The sequence below is a fragment of the Primulina tabacum genome, chromosome 3 (assembly GCF_025594145.1).
Source record: "Primulina tabacum isolate GXHZ01 chromosome 3, ASM2559414v2, whole genome shotgun sequence".
Classification (NCBI taxonomy): domain Eukaryota; kingdom Viridiplantae; phylum Streptophyta; class Magnoliopsida; order Lamiales; family Gesneriaceae; genus Primulina; species Primulina tabacum.
In genome coordinates this window covers 49,211,814-49,235,955 of record NC_134552.1, presented here as the reverse complement: position 1 = coordinate 49,235,955, position 24,142 = coordinate 49,211,814, and the positions used below count along the sequence as shown (strand labels likewise).

General features: G+C 39.8%; 2 protein-coding genes across 7 annotated transcripts; both read left to right on the top strand.

The window, feature by feature from the left end:
* The first annotated feature begins 235 nt into the window (after positions 1-235).
* Positions 236-23,247, top strand: LOC142541149 (uncharacterized). 6 transcript variants are annotated; one of them, XM_075647769.1, is made up of 15 exons: positions 236-408; positions 487-574; positions 662-708; positions 888-977; positions 1,487-1,540; positions 19,370-19,441; positions 19,569-19,637; positions 19,717-19,872; positions 19,963-20,089; positions 20,779-20,819; positions 21,511-21,600; positions 21,679-21,783; positions 22,303-22,467; positions 22,732-22,841; positions 22,921-23,247. In XM_075647769.1, exons 1-15 carry the CDS (start codon positions 373-375, stop codon positions 22,994-22,996), a joined length of 1,326 nt encoding a protein of 441 aa, XP_075503884.1. In that variant the 5' UTR covers positions 236-372; the 3' UTR covers positions 22,997-23,247. The 6 variants fall into 6 exon arrangements, with proteins under 6 accessions (XP_075503884.1, XP_075503883.1, XP_075503882.1 ...); XM_075647768.1 differs by having other exon boundaries at positions 19,364-19,441; XM_075647767.1 differs by having other exon boundaries at positions 487-708.
* On the top strand, positions 5,827-8,228 carry LOC142538252 (uncharacterized). The gene is made up of 4 exons (XM_075643613.1): positions 5,827-5,832; positions 5,924-7,192; positions 7,341-7,471; positions 7,561-8,228. Exons 1-4 carry the CDS (start codon positions 5,827-5,829, stop codon positions 8,156-8,158), a joined length of 2,004 nt encoding a protein of 667 aa, XP_075499728.1. The 3' UTR covers positions 8,159-8,228.
* Positions 23,248-24,142: the final 895 nt, after the last annotated feature.

The window sequence follows — 24,142 nt, the reverse complement described above, 5'->3', positions numbered from 1 at the left end:
TCTGCTATTTTTAATGATAAACTTAAAAATATCATTTACTTTGAAATAATAAACATATTGAGGCCGTTCAAAGAATTAAAGAAAATGTTAAAAATCGGCTAATGTTAGCTAATCTTAATGAAAAAAAATTGTTGAAACAAATGTCTTTAATCTAAGATTTGGAAGAATTTTAAAGCTAACTTATAGCTTCAATAAAACAAGAATATTTGATTTATTTTTCAGAATAAAAATATATTATTTGCAAAAATAGCGACGAATCGAGGATGCGCGCAAGAATTTTGGGAGATTTCGTGTGTTCCTCCCGGAAACCGAAGGGCGACTGACTGTCATCAAATCTCTCTCCATTTCCTAATTCAATTTTGTTAAGAAGAAATGGATGCTCGTCATGCATCTCTCGGAAGACGAACGGTAATCAACTCTCAAATTAGATGTATATGCGTGTATTGTTGTTGTTTGGCTTTACATGGATTGCTTGCGATTATTTAGTTGGAAGAGATTCGGCAAAAAAGAGCTGCAGAAAGAATGTATAAAGCTTCCTCTGGATCTGATCTCACCGAACCTGAAACCATCAACGGTGTTAAATTCTCTTGTTTTTGTTTTTTTTTTCCAATGGGTTTTCATAATTTAGTTGTTTTTAGTTTTTTCTTTGGGGGATTTGTAGATGGTATGAGGATTAAAAAATCGGATAGTGCAAATCGGCTCACGGAGGTACCTAACCATGAATTTCCTCTTTTTTTGCTGAAGTATTTCGTGCGTTTACTCATTTTTAATTTAACTTTTAAATAACTATTTTTAGAAAATTAGATATCTTGCTCCATAAATTAATGAGTTGTTCGTTTATGTGTAATGTGAATGTTCTTTGAGTTCTAGTTTCAATCCTAATGCAGAGTGATATCAGCGGTTTAGTATCACAATTGAAAGAAATGCAGCGAAAGAATGCTGAACTTGAGGAAGCTAACAGAAAACTGGGCTCATCGGTATGGTAGTCAATGAGTATTATGAATTCGAGTGGTATTAGACCAAGCTAACGCATGTTTTGCAAAACATATCTTAAATACTTGATTTTAATTTTTTTATAAAATTAAGTTTTTAAAAGGCCTAGTTAATAAGTCATTCAGAAAGGAAAATAATCGAGACTGAAGAGGAATAAATCATGTGAATGGGAGAGGAAAAAGCAGCGAGAGAAAAGTGATTGAATAATAATTTAGGAAATCAAGACGATTATTTATTTTTTGATGTTGGTTATTTTAATTAAATTTATATGATGTTGAAACGTCGGTATTATCTTACTTTTTGAATAATAACTAATGTAAATATAAAATCATTTATGAATGTTTTTATTAGCAGCTTGTGTAAGATGCCTTGATTTTTAACTTTTACGTAGAGCCAATCAGGCAGTTAGCTGGTGTGACTATGATCGATTACCATTTCCTCTTGTGGAATGTTTTATCATATTGAAATTTGGTTTTTTCATTCTTGTGGTCAGCTTGAGATGAAAGTGGCTGAGAACACCACTATGCAGAAGCGGCTACATGATTTGGTAATTGTTGTACTGATTTAGTATGTAAAGTTTGTTTTATGGAACCTGCATTCTGCATTCATGACAGCAGAAGTGGGAAACAATTAAATTACTAGAATTGAGTAACTATCTTGATTCTGTCTTGTGGTGAGAAACCAATTCAAGATTCACTCTTAGGCTAATGAATTGAGTGAAGTTGGAAAAAAGAAACTTATGCTATCTCTATGCTAGCTACTCTTGAATGAGTTTAGCTTACGGAAATTCGAGGTTAAAATTGCATGTCTTTTTTGTGTATTATTCTCGTTCTTTGCTTGGTGACCCCCAATTTAACAAAATTTAGTTGTTGACTTTAAACACCAATTTTAACAATGGATCATTACCTGAGGTTTGAGTGCTGGTAATTTAGACTTAGTTAATAATTAATATAGCCGTTGTCAAGCTCCTTCCCCTGAGCTACAAAGATGAAAGAAATAAATATTTGTTGTCAATACAGCATCTTTTTCAATTGACAATAATTTAAGCTGCTCCGTATTGGTCTTCAGCTTCTGAAAGATGTCCTGTTAACTTGTGTTTATTCCTTATGTTTGGAGACGCCAACTTTGATCTAAATTTTTAAGAAGCTAAATTTTCAGATAAATTAAAATTTCACAATTCATCAAGCATCATCTTAAATCTTATCTACTGCAACTGTGATAACTGATCGGATTTGATTGGGGAAGAACTGGAAAATTGTATTTTTTCTGATTCCATTTGATAGAAGTTGTCTGTGAAAATACTGAACCTTCTCTATTTCTCAAGAGCCCTTTTATTTATTCGGTTATCAAAGGAGCTTCCTTTTTAGTATAGGTTTGAGAGGGACCCTTGGTCAAAAGAGTGCTTATGGCTTAAGTTGGGCTGTGGATTGTGATCCCAAACCTCTTACCATCCAAGGTGAAAGTGAAAAGAATAGGGGGGAAAATTGTAATTTTGCTAATTTAAGGGGGACTACTGATATATTGGGGACTTATTTCTCGACAATTTGGGTTATTGATCTATAATATTTCGTCCTATGGCATCGGCTCCTTGATTAGACTAGTAGGAAAGAAAAGTGAGAGGCTGCTGCAACCCCACTCGAGGACAGTTAGAAAATGAGGAAGAGTCCCAAATTTTCTGATAAGAAATAACTATATATTCTTTATGGTGATATTGTCACGCACACCACAACCCAGCTATGTGGGTTATCTCTTAGTGTTTTTATCTTGGTTTTAAATATGCAGATTAGGATTTGGTTTGATCAGAATTTGGTCTTCTTCCTTGTATTTATATTGCACGTGAAGTGATAAGAATTCATTCAGCTTTCTTCACAAACAATCTTATAATTTTGATATCTTCGGGTTCTCTCTAACGAGCCCATCTTTCTCATGTTACTACCGAAGGCAAGCAAGGCAGAAAAACATCAAAGAAAAGCGGTATTTCCGAATTAAACGACCAGCCAATAACTTGCACCATAACTCGTTCCTACGCATGTAACAACTTGGTATCATAGCAGGGAGTTATGGCAGATTCTCAAGCACTGCAGAAACAATTGGCCGACTTTATCGCCCTTTACAAGGCCGACAAAAACATGCTGATCGCGCGCCTAGATGAACTTTCGCTACGAGGTTCACTAGGCTCGACTTCCCTCAGTTCGATGACCAGTCGGACCCAATCGTTTGGATCAACCGCTGCTGCGAAGAATTTGTTCGCCGCAACAAGACACAGGCAAGCAACTTCGTGGAAATTGTGTCCTTCCACCTGGAGGGCTACACTAAGTTGTGGTCCATTGAAGTCGCCGTACATCGGCCCCCCACCATCTTTAGCACGATGAGTCTCGCCCGTTTATATGAATTTGTGAAGGAAGGAACATTCCTTGTCGTCCGGAGCTACCACGGTGAGTCCAGCAACATCATTAAATGACTACCAAAGGCAGAAATGGAGGATCGATGCATGCATGGTCTTTGTTTTGATTGTGATGAGGAGTACACCCCACGAGACCAATGTAAAACCTATTTTGGCTAGAGGGCCACAAGGAAGCCGCAACTGAGGACGTCAGTGAAAAGAATGAGGAGGCCGAGGTTGAGATCTCTTTACACGCCATCTCTGACTCGGGGATTTATCAGACTATGCAAGTTTTGGGTGACATTAATTGCACACCCATTAGTGTGCTTGTTGACTTGGTGGGAACTCATTGTTTCATCGACACTTCTCTGGCAGCAACAATTAATCTTCTTTTCACCGATGTTCCGGCCTGCATGTTCTGGTCGTCGATGGCCAACCGATCCACAGTGCCTGCCGACATCTGTCCCGATCTTCCCATTGCCCTGGGTGGCCACACCTTCTTCATCGACTTCTTCCTTAATACACTCGGCTAAGTGGGTGTAGTTTTGGGTGTTAATTGGCTCTGCACCTTGTGCATTATCATTGGAATTTCGCTCTCATGTGCGCGCACTTCCGGGTGGGCAATCACTTTGTCCAACTCCAGGGCATGCGCGTGGCTTCTGCGTTGGTTACAATTACAACACTACTTTATTATGCACGGATGCCCAACGTAAATTGCAGTTGGTGTTAAGCAGATTCTCCGATCTGTTCAAGGAACCCAAGGCTTGCCCCCTCACCATGGGTTCTGCCACCGCATCATTTTAGAACCAGGTACGAATCCAATTGTACTCCTTCCATATTGCTACCCACATGCACAAAAGGATGAATAATACTGAAACAAAGGTTTATACGCCAGATCACTTCCTCTTTCTCCTCACCAGTAGTCTTGGTCAAAAAATTGGATGATTCTTGGTGATTATGTGTCGACTACAGGTCCATCAACGCAAAAACAATCAAGGACAAATTTCCCATACCTGTCATTGATGAATTATTGGACGAATTGCATGACACCTCTATTTTTCCAAACTAGATCTATCCGCTGGGTTTTATCAGATTCTCATGGACTCTAAGAGCGTGCCTCTTACCGCGTTTCACACTCATCATGGGCATATCAAGTTCCTTGTTATGCCATCTGACTGGACTCACAAACGCCCCCTCCACTTTTCAGGCATTGATGAACTCGATTTTCAGTTCCTTTCTGCTTAAATTTGTCCTTCGACGACATTCTGGTCTATAGCCCACGTGGGACGCATCTCAGCCATCTTTCTCAAATTTTCTCGCTTTTATCTGAGCAACGGCTTTTCCTAAAACATTCGAAGTGCTCATTTTGGGGCTTGGCAGTGGTCTATCTCGGTCACATGGTTTCACGGAATGAGGTGGTTTTGGGCGACAACAAAATCGTTGCCATTACCAAATGGCCACAACCGACACTATGCGCACCCTTCAGGGTTTCTTGGGGCTCACCGGGTATTTCAGCAAATTTGTGCGGAATTACGAGGTCATCGCCGCTACACTCACCTCCTTGTTGCGTAAGAATTCCTTCATGTGGAATGCCGATGCTGCCAAGGCCTTTGAATCTTTGAAAGAGGCCTTCATGTCCACTCCAATTTTGGCTCTACCTGATTTCTCAACCCCTTCATTGTTGAATGTGATGCTTTGGATGTCAGGATCGCTGTCGCGCGGGGTGAACAACCCATCGCCTATGTAGCACGGATACCTTGAAATTTTTTTTTTTGAAGTATCGGATACGGAGACGACACGGATACGGATACGATACGCGGATACGCGTGTCGGATACCCCAAAATCCGTGTCGTTGACTTTTTTTAGGGTTGACCAGTCGGATACGTTTTGGACACGGCGAGGACACGCCATGGATACGGCGTGGATACGTTTTTCGGATACGTTTGGGCAAAATTGTAAATTTTTAAAAGTTTTAGGGGTTAATTAAAAAAATTAAAATTGCTAAGGACTAAAAGGAAAATACTTTAACATATATTGGGCTGGGCTTTTAAATTCCAATATACATTTGTCGTCTCTTTCTGCTGAAGCCTCTCAACGTGATATCGCGTCGCCCTTCTTCTCTATTTCTGCCACTGCTACTGCTGCCGCCACCGCCGCCACTGCCGCCGCTTCCGTCGCCGCCGCCGCCGCCTGCAACCAAGAGGATAGTAATCTTTTCTGCATCTCTCTTATCATAAATAAATTAACTTTAATTTTTTTTTTTTTTGAAAATCTCTTGGTTATACAGTGAGTTTTCTATCTCTTGTTTTACTATAGGACAATAATTTTCAAGCATCACAAAAGAGTTTAATGTTATAACATTATTTGGAAGAAATAGGCTTACAGTAAACTATTGGCTATATAGTATACAGTGAACTATTTCTTGTAAATTAGAATTTGGTCAATTTGGATGACAGTGAACTATTGGCTATACAGTATACAGTGAACTATTTCTTCTATGTGCCATGGCTGACTTTATGTTTCTTGCTTTGCATAACTTCTAACAGCCTATTTGCAATGTTCAAAAGGAGAGTATACAAGAGGATGTAGATGATTTTTCTCAATTGTGGAAATTTGTAACGAAGATTGAAAAGGGAGCTGGTGGAGGAAATGTTACTTGGTCGTGTAACATATGTACTAAAGTGTGCAAGGGATCGTACTCGAGGGTGAAAGCACACCTATTAAAACTCAAAGGACTTGGAATTGCTGGTTGTGTGGCTGTTTCAATAGATCAAATAAAACATATGCAACAACTTCTGGATGATGCAGAATCGAGAAGGAAAAATGCTAAACCGAAAGAAGTACAATTGCCTTCATCATCTGCATCAAACATGGCTTCAAAATCCTCATGCAGTAGTCCTTTCTCTTTGCAAAGTGACGATCCAACAAAGAAGAGGAAAGGAACACTTGGCCCTCTTGAAAAAGCTTTTAATTTGAATGCAAGAGACGAGCTGCATTCTGAAATTGCGAGGTTGTTTTACACAGGGGGATTATCTTTCAATATTGCTAGAAATCCTCATTATATTCGTGCTTTCAGTATGGCTACTCAACGAACGATTCAAGGTTATCTTCCACCGGGATACAATTTATTGAGAACTACACTTCTTCAAAGAGAAAAAGCTCATATTGAAAAGTTGTTGGAGCCAACAAAAGCTGCTTGGAAACAAAAAGGTGTTAGTATTTGTAGTGATGGGTGGTCAGATGTACAAAGAAGACCACTTATTAATATCATGGCAGTGTGTGAAAGTGGCCCTATGTTTCTAAAAGCAATAAATTGTGAAGGTGAGTACAATGATAAAAGTTTCATCTCTAAGTTGCTCATCGATGCCATAAACGAAGTGGGACATCAGAATGTTGTCCAAGTGGTCACAGATAATGCTCCCGTATGCAAGGCCGCTGGGTTACTTGTTGAGGCAAAGTATCCACACATATTTTGGATACCTTGTGTTGTGCACACTTTGAATCTTGCTTTGAAGGATATTTGTGCACCGATTGACTCCGTACAAAACAAAGAAGTCTTTGAAGAGTGCAAGTGGATAGCAGAAGTATCAGATAATGCTTTGATGATCAAGAATTTTATAATGAATCACAATATGAGATTATCGATGTTCAACGATAACTCGAACTTGAAGATGCTCTCACTTGCAGAGACTCGATTCGCTTCCACAATCATTATGCTTAAAAGGTTCAGGCAAATCAAGAAATGTCTTGAAAGCATGGTGATTAGTGAAAGATGGGATCTGTACAAGGAGGATGACGTACTGAAGGCTAGAGCAGTGAAGTACAAGATATTAGATGATCAATTCTGGGAAAACATTGATTATATACTTTCTTTCACAAGTCCGATTTATGAGATGCTAAGGAAAGCAGACACTGATCATCCTTGTCTTCATTTAGTATATGAGTGGTGGGATGAAATGATAGAGAAGATTAGGGTTGCTATCTCGCAAGGGCCTCACAATGGAGATTCAAAGTTTTATGAGATTGTTCATGATATTCTGGTGCAGCGATTTTAATACACCTTTACATTGTTTGGCGCATTCTTTGAATCCGAGGTAAAACTCTAAAAAATTTAACTAAGTTTTAGCAAATTATACATATCAGTTCATATCTAATTATCAATCTTTTTATATAAATATTACAGCGATGAGTGGCTCCAAGAATCTCCCAATCGTCTTCCTCCTCATAGGGATATCGAAGTTTCAAGGGAAAGAAAAAAGTGCATTGAAAGATATTATTCTTGTTCATCAGAACGAAGAAGTGTCAACGAGGAGTTTGCCTCTTTTTCAGCCGCCATTGACGACTTTTCTGATAATGATGCAATGCGTGATCGAGGTTTGATGTCTCCAACTAAGTGGTGGGTTATACATGGTGCTTCCACAACAACTCTTCAAAGTTTAGCTTTAAAGCTACTTGGGCAGCCTTCTTCTTCTTGTTGTGAGAGAAATTGGAGCACCTACAATTTCATACACTCATTGAAGAGAAACAAAATAACACCACAAAGAGCAGTAGATTTGGTGTATGTTCACTACAATCTTCGTCTTTTATCAAGGAGGAGTCCACATTATAATGAAGGAGAAAGTAAGATGTGGGATGTTGGAGCAGATGCATTCGATTCCATGGACATGGAGGGTGCTGCTATCCTTGAAATTGCCAATTTGTCTCTTGACGAACCTGAATTGGAGTCAGTCTTATTTACTGATGAAGGCAGTGTTGGTGATGAAACCGATATGGATGTTTGATTTTTTTTTACTTGTTTAAGATGGATTTTGCGTTTAATATTTTGTAGTTTGTACCTAAGATATCATGATTAATGAATATTACAGCTATCTCTATGATTTTTACTTTTCAATACTAAATTTATATAAAATATAAATATATATAATATTTATATATATTTTAATGATTGTCGTATCCTAGCCGTATCGTGTCTTATATTTTCAAAAATTGACGTATCGTCGTATTCGTCGATACGATATTCGTACCCGTATCCATGCAACATAGCCCATCGCTTATGTCATTCACGCCCATAGTTATAAAAGGCGAGCGCCTAGCTGCGCCTAGGCACACCCGTTGCACCTGGGTTATTACCCAAACACAACACTTTAAATAGGCGCGCGCCTTAGGCCTCAAGACATCCTAGCGCTTAAGTGCGCCTTGCACCCCAAATAACTATGGTCACGCCTTGGCTCAGTGGTACCATAACCTGCCAGCTTATGAAGAGGAACTGATCGGTCTAGCAAAGGCTATCCGTCACTGGCTCACATATTTTTGGGGCAACTCCTTCGTTGACCGGACCGACCATTACAGCATCAAATTCATGTTGGAATAACGGATAACAACTTCTCCACGGCAGGGTTGGATTAGTAAGTTGTTTGGCTACGACTTTTGTGTGGAATACAAGACTGGAAATTCAAATATTGTGGCGGATGCATTATCACACCACGCCAATTTGAGGAGCTCCCCTCTCTCGCGGCCTTCACAATACTGACTTGTGACCTATTGGACTCGATTAAGGAGGAACACGCTATTTCTGCCGATGTCCAGCAGCGAACTTTTGCACTGCATACTCCCTCAGTTTCTTCTTGTTTTCATCATACAACTTCACTGTCTTTGCATCTTTTTTCTTTCCTTGAGATACAGTCTCATCAACATCATGTCGGAAGTGTAAATCTATTCGACCAGCTTGTTTTAATTTTTTCCCAGGAAAATCAGGTGCAAGATTGGAACGCTGACCAAATGAAATTGAAATAGGCTGTTTCCCTTTTGCATGTATATCTTCTTCAACTTCCAAATATTATTGTTGTTATGCAACTTCATCAAAGTGAGGGATTGCATCCATTTGATTTTTCAATTCTTTCTTTTTTGACATATAAGAGCTGATTTCTTCTTTCACGTGCTCTGGACATTTTAAGCAAGTTTTCGTATTCCTATTGCCTCCAACAAGATGTTGTTTATGTCGATAAATCCCACCGTTAGTTGTTTTCCCACAAAAATTGCACTTTACTTTATTGGTATTTTTTGGGTCTTCTAATGTTGCATAATTCCATGCTGGATCTTTTCGAAGGGTTTGTGATTCAGAATTTGACATTTTTATCGGCAAAAACAGGCTTTATTCTAGAATTCTGCAATAAATTGCTGAAATACAAAATTAAAAATATAAACATAAAATATAAATATATTGCTGAATACAATATATTAAATAATTCAATCATCAACAGGTTACGGGATTATACAAGATAGATCAAAAGTTGGAAAAACATTTCATTAAAAATCAAATAATTCTAGTTCATACTTCATTCATAATTCTGATAATAATGTATTAAAAAATAAAATACAAACCAACTCCAAATGCTATTACAGACAGATTACGTCAGTAAATTCAATTGGACAGCCGACAACAAACATGAAAAAAAAATGTTTGGACATTAGAGTATTTGGCTTATCTACTCAAAACCGGCAGCGATCAGGTGTGGCCGTGTGGGGTTCATAATCATTTACTGGGAAGGATTTGAATAAGGCTATGACATTAAAAGTGTGGATAGCATATGTTTTCATAGCCTGATCCGCTCCAATCATCATATAAAGTATAAACTACTACAAAAATTTTCTGCAACATGCTTTCATATATTCCGTGGACTGTGTCCAACTTTTTCCATAATATTTTATCGTTTTTAGTATGTAAATAAGTATGAAAACTCACAGTTTTTGATGAACCAAAAAAAGTATGAGAGAGGCCGCTGCACGCAAAGTCGCTACACAGAGAGAAACTGAGAGGTCGCTGAGTTCTGTCTCGCTAGGGAGAAAACGCACACATGCAGGGCTTTGTAGAAAATAAAACAGGGATTCTGTTTGTTAATTGGGCCTAAAACTTGTTGGGCTTTAATTATAATTAATATGTATAGAATCGTTGGCTTTATTGACACAGGCGCAGAAGGCGCGCGCTTGATTATAGTATCACCCAGGCGCAAAAGATGTGCCGCGACAGGCGCAGCCAGGCGCTCGCTTTTTATAACTATGCTCTCGGTGATGGTCTACCGCTTCTCCAAATACGCCCACTTTATGGCCCTGTCACCTCCATATACAGCCGTCTCGGTAGCTCGCCTGTTTTTTGACGTCTAGGCGCAGCCTGGAGTACCCTATGTGCCTGGGTAACCGCCCAGGCACTGACCTTGCAAGAGGCGAGCCCAGGCACACGCCTCTTGCAAGGCACAAAACTTTCTTGAGGCGAGAAAAAGCGCACTTCTGTGATGTTTGTGACCAATTTTTTTCCACGTTAACATAACTAAAGCCCAATAAGATTAAGCCCATATCTTTCTAATATTAGAATCTAATTATTAGAAGTGCTCTCTTATTAAAAGTGAGCAATTACCTCTCCATCCTCAACTCATACTTCTATATGCAGCAGCCCCCAAGTTCATGATCTTCAGATTCTTCCTGCTCATGTATTTTTTGATAATATTATTCAGATTTTCTTGGATCAGTCATGCGGCTAGAAGGGTCTTTTTCCTTCAACCAGGTAACGTGTCTCAATTTTTCGAGGGCCAGCTTGAAGCTGTTGGGACTTAGTTTTGGAGGGCCAGGTAGCAGCTGTTGAGCTTTTGGATGACACGGCTGATGAGAGATGTAACTTGTCATCCAAAATCTTTTGTAATGTGTCTCAATTTTTTCCTTTTTTTTTATTTTTCTTTATTTTATAAACACTTAAATATATTAACAACCACTCTTTTTCTTTCCGTTTTTTTAATGCAATTTAATTTCTTCCGTTTTTTTTAATGCAATTTAATTCTTAGACCTATCCAATTTTTCTTCTAATGTTTTCTTTAAAAAGACAGATGATCGATGATTAAATAATTGATTTTCTTTTAAAAAATTACAATGTCTATTTGTTAATTAATTTTTTATATGTATATAAACTTTAGTAAGAGTGACTTTAAATATGTGAATTCTAAAAATTTATGCTTAATATGTTTTACTTCGATAAGGCTTGCAATGTATGATGAAGTAGTGAGAGAATTTTTCAAAATGCTCTCCTCCCCTTTTCCGTCTGCGGTTACTCGGTTTTCCTTCTGCTCCATCAATACATTCAACTCCTGAGTTCTGCTGACCGCATCGTCCCCCTTCCTCCGGCGTCGTCGCCGGTCGCCGGCGACCATCTTTTTCTTGTTCCGTTCTCTCTTTTTTAAGCTTCTTGTCCGAGAGTTGTAAGCCTCTTCTTTTCGAGGTTAACCTTTCCTCATCTTCGTCAACATTTTTCCTGCTGTCTCGTACCATTATGAATCGCACGCAAGAATGCATGCTCGGAAGAAAGGAATGTGATGAAAGTGTACTCATTGAACACAAAATCTTCAAGTTGCGAATGGGCTTTGGGGGCAGCTCCATCTGGTGGGAAGAAAGAACCGGGAAGAAGAGCTATATGGTGGACTTTGACCGCGACGAGGCACGTTGGTTAAGCCAAAGATTTCACGAACTTGGCAACTATCCTTCTCCAGCATCGGTTTTTCATCGTTACAGGGGACGTAATTCGATATTCACACTTGCAAAAGTTTGTAAACAAACATGGAAGCTTCATTGAGGTGTCTAATTACTACCGACACGGAAGAAAGCAAAATACAATTGTGCCCAGCGGATATGGCTCAGGGGGATGGCAGAAGATAGCTCTTATTTTGGGAAAGTTATTGGCAGGAAGGTCACAGAGAAATGTCCTTAAACCGGAGCTACAATGCGATTCTTATCCACCGAGAGTAAAGGCCTTTACTTAAGACGATAGAGCATCAGCGAGGGATTGGAATACTAAGAAGCTGACAGAAATGAAAATAAAGGAGTTGAAATGGCTTGAAGCAATTGTGATTACAAAGGGCAAGGTGAATATTTCTTGGGACAACATTCAAAATGTCCTTGGGAAATCCACCAAGAAGCAGGTCAAGGTTTTTCCATTCCAAGCAAATAAGGCAGTGTGGTGGCCACCGAATGCAGAAGATTTTGAATATTTCACTAAGTTGAGAAGGGGTTTTTTTTGAAAATGGGGTCACTTTGGATTTTGAGGCTTGGAGAATGGATATAAACACGGAAGAAAGGGTCTTCAAGTGCTGCAACAGTTGGATTCTAATATATGGGCTACCTTGGAATTGCTGGTCTCAGGACACTTTTAATCTCATAGGGAGAATTGTGGGGGAATGCTGGATATCAATGAAGATACAAGACTTTTTCGTAATCTGGAGGCGGTAAAGATTAAGGTTAAAGGTGTCGAGGGAGGGTTCATTAGGGATAGATTGCTTTTACATCTGGAAGGGAAGGAAAGAGAGATTAAAATTCAAGTGGAATCTTTCAATCCGGGGGCTTATGAGCAGTATCAAAGACAAACTTATGCACAGGTTGTGGTGAATGGCAAGAGGACGTTGGCGGGATGGGGGAATAAAAATATTCTGCAGTGGAAAGAAAGAGGCAAGGGGGCTACGGCATTTTCCTTAAAAGACGCCAAAGAGATGGGGGTTATGGGAAATCAAACGAGTAATTCTGCAGGAAATATGGAACGACATCAATATGAAGACTTTGGGCAGAAAAGTGTGGAACCACATGGTTCTCTTAATCCGAAGGATCCTACCAGCAATCCAGGGGGCTTCAAAGATAAACGACAAATACAAATGCGGGCAAAGTGTTTAAAATCTTAACAAAAATTGTTCCGAAGATTGCTGAAGATTTCAGAAAATCACCAGTCCAATCGATGACTATCGATAATGATGTGGAAATGCAAAATGGGGAGTGCAAGGGAAACAGCAATCATTTTTTGCCTCCGTATGGGAATGTGTACTGCAGGAAAAAAATTAAGAAGAAATGATCCGCTGGATGTGGGGCACGGAGATGAAGGGAAGTTTGAGTCAGACTACGGCTTAGGTGGTGTTAGTGTGCATGAGGGGCTGTACGATTCCGATGAAGGAGAAACAATGAAGTTTGTTGACTCAAGAGATGACTTGATGGACAATGAATTAGACTCGGAAGATGATGCTAGCCAAGGAATGATGCAAGTCAGATGAATCCACGACATGTGCAGAGCAAAAAGTTCCACTGAAGGATTTGTTCTTAACACCAAAGAGGCTGGAGGATTACGCTGCGCCTAAGCCACCTGATAATGGTAATTCTGCTGTGGGAAAGGTACTAACCAACTTCATTCCTTTCTTTAATCAATCCCCCAAGATCCAATCTGTTTTACCTTCGTCTTTAGTCTTGGGGTTGTCTAGTGGTCCTTTAGGAGGTGAGGGGAAGAGTTTAGATGAATTGCCGGGCCAAGAACAAGAAATGATCAGTGGGCGTACATTGGAGTGGGTTGGGTGTGTCACTAAGGATGTGCAGGTTGAATTGGAGGGTGGTAATCGTGGGGATCAGGGGCACGTATCAACCGGACCGTTGCAGAGGGAATTGAATAGATTGAATTGTGGAATTAACTACGCCAAAGGTTCGTCCTCGAGGGGTAAAGAGGTTGTTTTATGAAAATTCTCACTTGGAATATTAGGGGAGGAGGGGATTTGAAAAAAAAGGAACTGGTTCGAAGGATAATACGAAAAGCAAGTCCGGACCTTGTGGTGATTTAGGAAACAAAGAAAGAACTAATTGATAGGTGTTTCGTGGCTAGTGTGTGGAAGTATAGGTTTGTTGATTGGGTCTTTCTGCCTTCGGAAGGCCGTGCGGGAGGTATATTAGTGATGTGGGATCCGAGGGTCGTGGTGGTTAGTGATAACTTGATAGGGGAATTCTCGGTTTCTATTCGGATTTTGGTCAATGATACAATCAGTTGGTGGTTCTCGGCGATCTACGGTCCATTGAAGCCAAGAGAGAGGGAGAGATTTTGGGACGAATTGGCTGGTTTGAGTGCTATTTGTGAGGACAATTGGTGTTTGGGAGGTGATTTCAATGTAGTAAGGAACACGGGAGAAAAAATGAACAGTCTCTCATCTACCACGAGTATGCTTTGTTTTGACAACTTGATAGGTGAATTAGGTTTGCATGAACCACCACTTCTGAATGCAAAATACACTTGGTCAAATTTCAGAGCTTCACCGATCTGTTGCCGGTTAGACAGATTTCTCATCACCAATAGTTGGAGGGATTTATTCCCTCATTTCAGACAGACAGTGCTTCCAAGGATTACCTCGGATCATTGCCCAGTGATATTTGATACCACAAAGTCGAAATGAGGGCCATCTCCCTTCAGATTCGAGAACGTTTGGCTGTCACACCACAATTTCAAAGACCTAATGCAGATTTGGTGGCACGATGGGGTTTATCAAGGGTGGGAAGGATACAAATTCATGTCTAAGCTGAAAAAGTTGAAAGGTGATTTGTCAAGATGGAATAAAGAGGGTTTCGGTAATGTGGATGTCAGTATCGGAGAGTTGACTGCTAGGATAAAATTTTTGGATGAGCTAGAAGGCAGTGGAAGATGGTCTGAAAATTTTCAGCGGGAAAGAAGAGATCTACGATGTGAGCTGGAAAAAGTGACTTTTAAAAAATTCCAAATGGAAAATCAAAAAGCTAAATTGAGATGGTTGAGGGAAGGCGACCAAAATTCAAAATTTTTCCATTCGTTGTTAACTAATAGAAGAAATAAGTCGATTATAGATAAGGTGGAGTTGGATGATGGGTCCGTAATTGTGGATGAGACTCAGATTGAGGAAAATATTGTCAAATACTATGCTCATCTCTATAGAAGATCAGAGAGGGATGGGGGTGGTTTGGATGGATTGGAATGGTGCCCTTTGGATAGGTCTGATGCACTGGAATTGGAGATCCCTTTCTCGGAGATTGAAATCAAAAAGGCAGTGTTTGACATTGATGGGAACAAAGCTCCTGGTCCGGACGGATTCACCTTAGCGTTCTTTCAAAAGAATTGGGAATTATTGAAGGGGGATCTGTTGAAAGTCTTTGATGAGTTTTTTGAGGGAGGCGTGGTAAATGGCATTACGAATGAAACTTATATTTGTCTTATACCGAAGAAGAAAGATGCGATTAGGGTCAAAGATTTTCGGCCAATAAGCTTGATAACCAGTTTGTACAAGATATTAGCCAAAGTGTTGACTAACAGATTAAAGAAAGTCTTGAGGAGTATGATCGCCGAGAACCAATGTGCATTTATAAAAAGGAGATAAATTTTAGATTGCTGCCTCGTCGCCAATGAGGTGGTGGAGGAGTACCGCAAAAGAAAAATGAAGGGATGGATATTGAAGGTAGATTTGGAAAAGGCGTATGATAACGTCGATTGGCAATTTCTAGACTTCGTGTTACAAAAGAAGGGTTTCGGAGATAGATGGAGGAAGTGGATTCGTGGGGGTGTGTCTAATGTCTCGTTCTCAATTTTTATTAATGGTAAGCCGAGGGGGAAGTTCAAAGGAGAAAGAGGAATTCGCCAAGGGGATCCACTATCGCCTTTTCTCTTTAACTTGGTTGTGGATGTCTTGGGGAGGATGGTAGACAAGGCTAAGACTTTGGACGAGGTGAGAGGTCTTGTGGTGGGAAAAGGTAAAATTGAGATATCACATATTCAATTCGCGGATGACACGTTGTTTATGGTTCAAACAAAGGCGCATGTGATTGCACTTGTGGAATTAATCAAATCATTCGGGAAAAAGTCTGGACTGAAGATAAAATTTCAAAAAAGTGTCATTTTGGGGATTAATTTTGATAAAGAGGAAGTGGTTGATTTGGCGCAAATTATTGGCTGCAAACCTGACGATTGGCCGATCAAGTATCTAGGGTTACCTCTGGGAGGTAGGCCTACGACTTTCGATTTTTGGGAACCAGTCTTATCCAAGATGTCGAAAAAATTATCGACTTGGAAGAAAGCGTATTTGTCAAAAGGGGGCCGCCTTACACTCATAAATTCAGTTCTTTGCGCAATGCCTTCCTATTACATGTCTTTGTTTAAGGTTCCAAGCAAGGTGGCAAAAATTATTGAAAAAACGATGCGTGATTTCCTTTGGGATGGTTTGGACGGGGATAAACATTGTCATCTTGTGGGTTGGGAACAGGTTTGCAAACCGAGGGACCGAGGAGGATTGGGCTTGGGGAATATCGTTTTGAGGAATAGGGCGTTGCTAGGAAAATGGTGGTGGAGAGGAACAAAGGAGATAGAGACTTTGTGGATAAAGGTGATAAAAAGCATTTATGGACTTCAAGACAATTAGTGGGATTTGGGTTTGGCCACGAATGTTACTTTCAGAAGCCCTTGAAAATTCATTTCTCGTACTTTCCTGGCAATTCATCTTATGTGGGGTTCGGTTTTGAGAGGGGGCAACTACATTCGGTTTTGGGAGGACGTGTGGGGGGGAGTGGGTATTTCGCTCAAAGATCGTTTCGTTTCTTTGTATAGAATATGTACTGTGTCAAACAAACCTATTTTGAGCTTCTTAGAGGTGATCAGTGCTGAGGGCGGACAAACTTATCGGTGGGATGTGTGTTTTAGGAGAAATCTAAATGACTTAGAGTTGGAAGAGTTTGTTATTCTTGCGGGTGTGTTAGATACTGGTCAGGGTTCAGTTAGGCGTGGATGATTACAGGGTTTGGTTGGGGGAGTCTTCGGGTTTGTTTTCTGTCAAATCTTTTTACGAGTCCTTCTTCCCTATCCATAACTTTCCTACTTTTCCTAGTAATGATCATATTTGGAAAGTCATGTCCCACAAAAGGTTCAAATGTTCTCGTGGACTGTGGCGTTGGGTAAATTACCTACAGCGGATTCGGTGCAAAGAAGATGGCCAACGTGTGCTTTATGCCCTCATTGGTGCACGTTATGCCAAGGCAATGAAGAGACTCAGGATCATTTACTATTACACTGTTCGTACTCACGCCGTTTGCGGACATTGGTTATGCAAGAGCTTAGATTTCAATGGGTGTTTCCACAGAGGGCTAGAGACATGTTCATCATCGATCCAGGTCTCTCTACGGGGAGCAGAGCTAGCATTCTATGGTATGTTATGATTCATTTCTTATTTTGGAGCATATGGCTAGAGAGGAACAACAGAATCTTTAACGACACACAAGCAGACGCCAGCGTAGTATGGGAGCTCATTAAGTTCAGAGTGGCGACTACAATCACAGGTTAAAGAATTTCACCATCTTTCGATTTCAGATGTTGTTAGGGATTGGAAGTTTGTAATGCTTTGAAGATTGTCTTCTCTTTGTTGTTTTTGCGTTTCGCGGATCACTCATCCGCTTCTATTGTATTAAGAAAATTCTTAAATTATATATATTTATGTTTCTGATCAAAAAAAAAAAAAAAAACTTCGATAAGGCTTGCGCCTCAAGCTCCAAGACACTTGTGCTCTTTAGTGCTTATTGCGCCTTAAAACTATGAGCTGCCAGAATCCATGGTCAATGATAGGGATGCGACTTTCACTAGCGCCTTCTGGACTGGTTCGCCTACGGGACACCAAGATGTGTTTTAGCTCGGCAGGCATACCACACTCAATCCGATGGTCAAATAGAGGCAGTTAACAAGGTAATCGAGATGTATCTTCATTGTTTCTCTGGTGATGATCCCAAAATATGGTTGAATTGGTTGTCTTGGTCTGAATACTGCAACAATACTGGCTTCCACTTGTCCTTACGTGCCACGCCCTTCGAGGTGGTCTATGTGTGACTCGCGCTGCGCATAGTGGCCTATTGCCTAGACCGCAGTCAACTTGGCGCTCCAACAGAGCAACAATACCCTAGCAGATCTTCGGGGTCACGTCTTGCTTGCACAGAACGTCATGAAACGTAAGTACGACATGTCCCATCGTAATGTGGCTTTTGTTGTGGGAGATCATGTCCTCCTGCGTTTGCAGCCATATCGTCAAATAAGTTCGGAAGCAAGAAAGAGCAACAAGTTGGGGCCACGCTATTTTGGCCCTTTCAAAATCTTTGAATGTATTGGCTCTGCCACCTATCACCTCGAACTACCTGCCTCCTAAGCTTCATCAGGTGTTCCATGTTTCTTGCCTAAAGCCATTCCGTGGTAAATGCGACTTCTCACTCACACTACCGCCCATTGATGAGGCTGATTTTCGTCCGCTCCCGCAAGCTGTCCTGTACTGTCGGACATGTCGTGGTCGCATCTTGGTCCATTGACTCGGCCTCTCTCCTGCAGATGCCTCTTGGGAGGATGCTGCACATTCACCACTGATTTTCCTTCCTTAGTGTTTGAGGACAACAACGATCGGAAAGGCAGGACTGATGTCACTCACACCACAACCTAGCTCACCAGCTCGGAGCCCAACGCCATGCAGCCCAAACCCATCTACGCAGCCAGATAAGGTCTACAAGCGTTTCACTCATGGCAAACACAAGCGGGATTAGGATTTCAAACTTCTGTTTTATCTTTTTATTTTTTAATAAACATTATCCCGTGTGAGTAATCTCTTAGGGTTTCTATCTTTGTTTTAAATATTTTGAGTAGGATTTGGTTTGATTAGGATTTGGTCTTCTTCCTTGTGTTTATATTGCACGTGAAGTAATAAGAATTAATTCAGCTTTCGCCACTAACAATCTTATAATTGTGAGATCGTCGGGTTCTCTCTAAGGAGCTCATCTCTCCCACGTTACCGCTAGAGGCAAGCAGGCAGAAAAACTTCAAAGAAAGGCGGTGTTTCCGAATTAAACGACCAGCCAGTAACTCGCCCCATAACTCGATCCTACGCACGTAACAGATACTTTTCAAACTTTACTCCTAAAGAATATATATTTTTTCTACATTTATGGAGAGAATGTCTATTCTGATAGTTCATGACCGTGAATGATTAACAATCTAACTCATCCCACAACTTTATCAACCCCAAGGGAATTAAGGGAAAGATGGATTAATAAACTAAGTCCCTTCCAGTGTGCAGCCTACCTTATTTCATTGCTTTGTATGTTGATGAATATACTCTCCTGTTGGAAGTTAGTCAATTTGTTTTTTTATGATTGTGTTTTTGCAGGAGCAGAACACTATACCTTCACTGAGGAAAGCTCTCAAGGATGTTGCGATGGAAAAGGATGCTGCAGTTGTGGCACGGGTGATATAATCTTGCCATTATTTTAATGTTTTGCTTAAAATTTCTTCTTCTATGCATCTTTCTTTCTTTATTTTTTTCTTTTCCTTTTCAGTTCTCTGTAACTGTAGAATCTCATGTTCTCCCGTAGGAGGACCTTTCAGCGCAGATTCGCACGCTGAAAAAGCGCATGAAGGAAGCAGAAGAAGAACAGTACCGTGTTAGCTCACAGTTTCCATAATTAGTAAATTATACCTGACGTCCATCCTCTTATATGCTTATGAAATCTCTTGCATTAGGCTGAAGAAGATGCAGCTGCATTAAGAGCAGAACTTAATTCATTGCAACAGCAAACAATGAATGGTTTGCCTGGAGGCTTCACCGCTGGAGGATTTTCCACTGATCAGATGCAATCCATTGAAAAGGAATTGTCTGATTTGAAGTCCCAGCTTGAGGTCAAATTTTCTGCAAACATGACTTTTTACTTTTGTGAATTACTCTATAGCATAAGGCACACGAGTCAATTATATTGTTGAGATGTACAGCAAATGTCGATATTGAGGCGGCAGGAGCATCAAATTTTATCAGAGGAGCAGGCACGCACATCCTCCCTTACAATTCAAAAACAGGAGTTGGAAGAAAAACTTCTATCTATCTCCAATAGAATCTCAGGTATCACTAATTGGTTTTGTAGGGTCGATCTTTCTTTGAAAGTGACTGTTTAATTTGGTTTATCATCAAGTGATAAAGCATAGTTGAATTGAACCATTTAATATTGTGCGTTGGATCAACAACCCTCATCTTGGGAGTTCCGTAACAAAGAACATAGAAGCAATCTGTTGCGGCCTGGGCTTAGGGGTGATGGTGTGCTGTACCAATCTATGGTTTCTAGAAGGATCTGTGAGGAGAATCGAGCCGGGGGGGGGGGGGGGGGGGGGGTGGGGTGTGTGTGTGTGTGTGTGTGTGTGTGTGTGTGGGGATGGAGCTAATAGTTTAGGTAGAATATAATTTTGTTAAGGATGATGTCTTTTCAAAACTATTGACCAAACTCATAACAATGAAAATGGCCCCAAGAGATAGAAAATATCCCAATTCTTGCTCCTTCCCTAACCAAGCTAGATATCACTCTTAACAAAATTCTGCCCTACCTATTTTTTTGGATTCACAGCACAATCTAGCCATAGATTTATCTTAATAATTGTATTGGCTTGAAACCAGATATATATTACTAAAACATTTTAGAAGTTCTGCTATTTTGTTTTTGTGTGTGGGTACTAATTGCTCCGTAGCTGGGCATCTGGATATATTTTTCCAATAAACTATGTGATTTATGTAACTTGTTTCTATCTTATGTGTTGCAGAGGAAGCAACAGAAAAGACTAACCATAGAGCATTTACCGTGGTATGATTAATAATTTTTTATCATATTTTAGTTGTAGCTGATACTGTTATACTAAGAAACATGTGGAGGATTAGAGAAAATCTGTAAAAAAAAAAATAAAAATTCGCCTGATTGTTGTATGCGCAACATGCACTAAGATGAACCAGCGCTCCTAGTGCATTGGCTGTTGAGCTATTTAGCCCTTTGTCTAGTGGTTTAGGTCCTTTACGAGATCTCTCTTTCAAGGATACATTGGGGATTTGAATCCCCCTAGGGATGGGTACTATGAGCGGTAGTCATTGACAAAAGTATTCAGTTATAATATACTTACTATTTCAAATTAAGATCAACCCGGACAACTAGAGCATTGGATTGAAGCAAGAAGACAAAAAAATTAAGAAATGTACCTTATCGAATCCAGGAGCTCTGTGACATGATATCTAGAAGCATGCTTATAGCGCAAATCAAGTCCCTACGGTGCGCCGAAGCACACTCTTCAATAAAGGGTTAGCTGTGGATTGTGGTTTGCGCATGCACCACACTAAACCTTCGCTTGTCCCTCAATCAATCGCATGTCTTCTGCACTTGAAAAACTATAATCTTTATATTGTAGGTTTTAATTGTTAAAATATTTCTATTTTTTTCCCCTTAACCCCTGCCTTTTATTTATCGTTGATCCACAAGTATTCCATTTTACTGTATCGGAGCACAGGGAGATAAGGATAAACTTGAGAAGCAATTGCATGATATGGCGGTAGTGGTTGAGAGGTTGGAAAGTAGCAGGCAAAAGCTTTTGATGGAGGTACCACCTTGATTTGCCTTGTCAACTCAATTCTTAATATTAAGAAATGAAATTCATATTTATTTATTTTTTTCATAGATTGATTCCCAGTCTTCAGAGATTGAGAGACTCTTCGATGAAAATTCAAGTCTCACATCTGCTTATCAAGAATCAATGGGATTAGTGGCGCACTGGGAGAATCAGGTGCTTTCTTGTGAATTATGATGCATAATAATTAATATTATTATCATGCCCCTTCATGTTGTAGTTAGTATGAAGTGAAGACTGTTCCATTCTTTGTTTCCAAGAATGAAGTGATCGATTGTTTAATAGATTAAAGGTTTGTAATGACTGGAGAAAATTACATTGGGATGATTATTCGATTTTTTGGTGTGAATGGTTGAATACGAGATCGCATTTCAATACAATATCAAAGGACAATAATACTCTTTGCCTGAAAATTCTGTTGCATGGTGTTCCTATACCATGTGTGGAAAAGAACTTCATGCCTTTTTCAAAAAAATTAGATTATGTTGAGAATGGCTTCATCGTTTATTTTTATGCGGTTACTGTTATGAGTTCTTTAACAAAGTCTTTTTGGCACATTATAATAGGTTCTTGAGAAACCAGATGATTGTAGATTTGTTCAGAAAATGTTTCTCAATTTCTGTTATTAATAGGACATATTTTCCATTACCTCACAGTTATGAATGTGTGCCTCAGGTGAAAGATAGCCTACAGCAGAATGAGCAACTCCGAGGTATGTTAAATAAGCTGCGGGCTGAACTGACCAGTATACAAACAGTGGATGATAAAGTTACCAAGAAAGCCCACTTTGATTCCAGTAGAGAAGAAAACCAGTATTCAGAGGAAGTTAATTCCCTCAAGGTATGTACCAAAAATTCTGAGCAACTATTTTCCTTCTCCTTGGCTTACTGTTGAATGGTATTTGATTGGAAAAAAGCAGCACAGTGACAAGAAGTAAAGTCTTAGAACGAATTTATATTTATTTTTACCGTGGCAAATGCAGATTTATTTGCCTTACATTGTGTATGCCACTTAATTGTATTCAGTTACTAAAATATTAATATTATTCCTTATCGTATAAATTGCATTCATGATGCCAATCCTTCCTTTTCTATTTGTTTATAGGGGCAGTTAACCACAGAGCAAAGCCGAGCTGAGGCTCTGTCTGCTGAGGTCTTGCACCTCTCAGCACGCCTTCAGCAAGCTACACAAGCATATAATGGTCTTGCACGCCTGTATGCCTTCTTCCCTATACTTCCCTCCCATTTTCGTTTTCGTAGAAGTTGATGTTCACTGATTTTAAGTATTTCACAGATATAAACCAGTGTTGCGAAATATAGAAAACCAGCTTATGAAGATGAAGCAAAACGACTCGGTGACCATGCAGTGAAGGGTGAAGGTGGGAAAATTAATGTGTGTGTACCATATTAAAATGCTTTTTAGAAAAGGTTCGACATTGTTAGTCGTCGGAAATGAATCTGTGACAAAATATATTCGAATTCATTTTTACTTCATTGATGACATTTATTTAAATCACATAGAGATGTAGAGAAATTTTCAGCAGTTTTGAGTTTTATAATTTGTAGTTTTTCTATTTTTGCGTATCATAATAAGGCTATTGATTTGAGAGTTTACTTGTGATCTCCTTATTTTTTACCCGAGTTATTTGGTGGTGACTGTTGGGAGAGGCCCTTTGACAAGGGAAAAAAATTCAATTTTCGGCTGTACTTTCATGAAAATGTAGTCCCACACTTCAACGCTGCGTTTGGTTGGACGGATTAAGTAGGATATAATATTTTATCACACTTTATCTAATGTTTGGTACGATTTTTATTTAAGCAACTCAATCCTTCTTATAAATGATTAGGTTGTATTACGTGTGATTAAATAATACCTCCTTCTTCCGTAAGATTATTAATCTTTCCTCTATTCCTACTCTATTTTCAAATTTACCCTTCCTCCTTCACCGCTGTTGAACCACCTTGGCCGCCGGACCGCCTCCGTCGCCGTCGGAGGACCGCCGTCTCCGCCAGAGGACCGTCGCCGTCGTCGCCGCACCGCTGTCACCATCGGACCACAGTCGCCGGACCACCGCCGCCACCATGGCCGTCGGACTACCGTCGTCGCCGGATCGCCGCAGCACTGCCGTCGCCGGACCGTCGGATCTCCGTCGGACCGCCAACGCCGCCGGACCGCCGCATCCGAAGTGGAACAATAAAAAAAAAAAGAAAGGACAATTTTGTCTTTTCATCAAAAAATTCAAAATTATCTTACACTTAAAAATCTTACCAAACATAATATTATTTTACATAATATATTATATTTTTACGACAATCATTTTCTTTATCATTTACATATTAATCATTAATTTATTTTATCTTACAATCAAACGCATTCCAAATATATTGGACTTTTTTCATAAACTTACTTATTTCACTTCTAATAATTATACGCGTGTTCATTCTGTTGCGCTTTTAACTCACTATGAATTTAATAATGACAAACGCCGGGGATTAGCTGATCATTGAAGAAATGC

Coding starts and splice junctions, on each gene's coding strand:
- LOC142541149 (XM_075647765.1), top strand. CDS start 373: ATGGATGCTCGTCATGCATCTCTCGGAAGACGAACG. Junction 19,442..19,568: donor ATGCTGCAGTTGTGGCACGG/GTGATATAATCT, acceptor GTTCTCCCGTAG/GAGGACCTTTCAGCGCAGAT. Junction 19,873..19,962: donor ATTTGAAGTCCCAGCTTGAG/GTCAAATTTTCT, acceptor TGAGATGTACAG/CAAATGTCGATATTGAGGCG.
- LOC142538252 (XM_075643613.1), top strand. Junction 7,193..7,340: donor ACGTACTGAAGGCTAGAGCA/GTGAAGTACAAG, acceptor ATGAAATGATAG/AGAAGATTAGGGTTGCTATC. Junction 7,472..7,560: donor GCGCATTCTTTGAATCCGAG/GTAAAACTCTAA, acceptor TAAATATTACAG/CGATGAGTGGCTCCAAGAAT.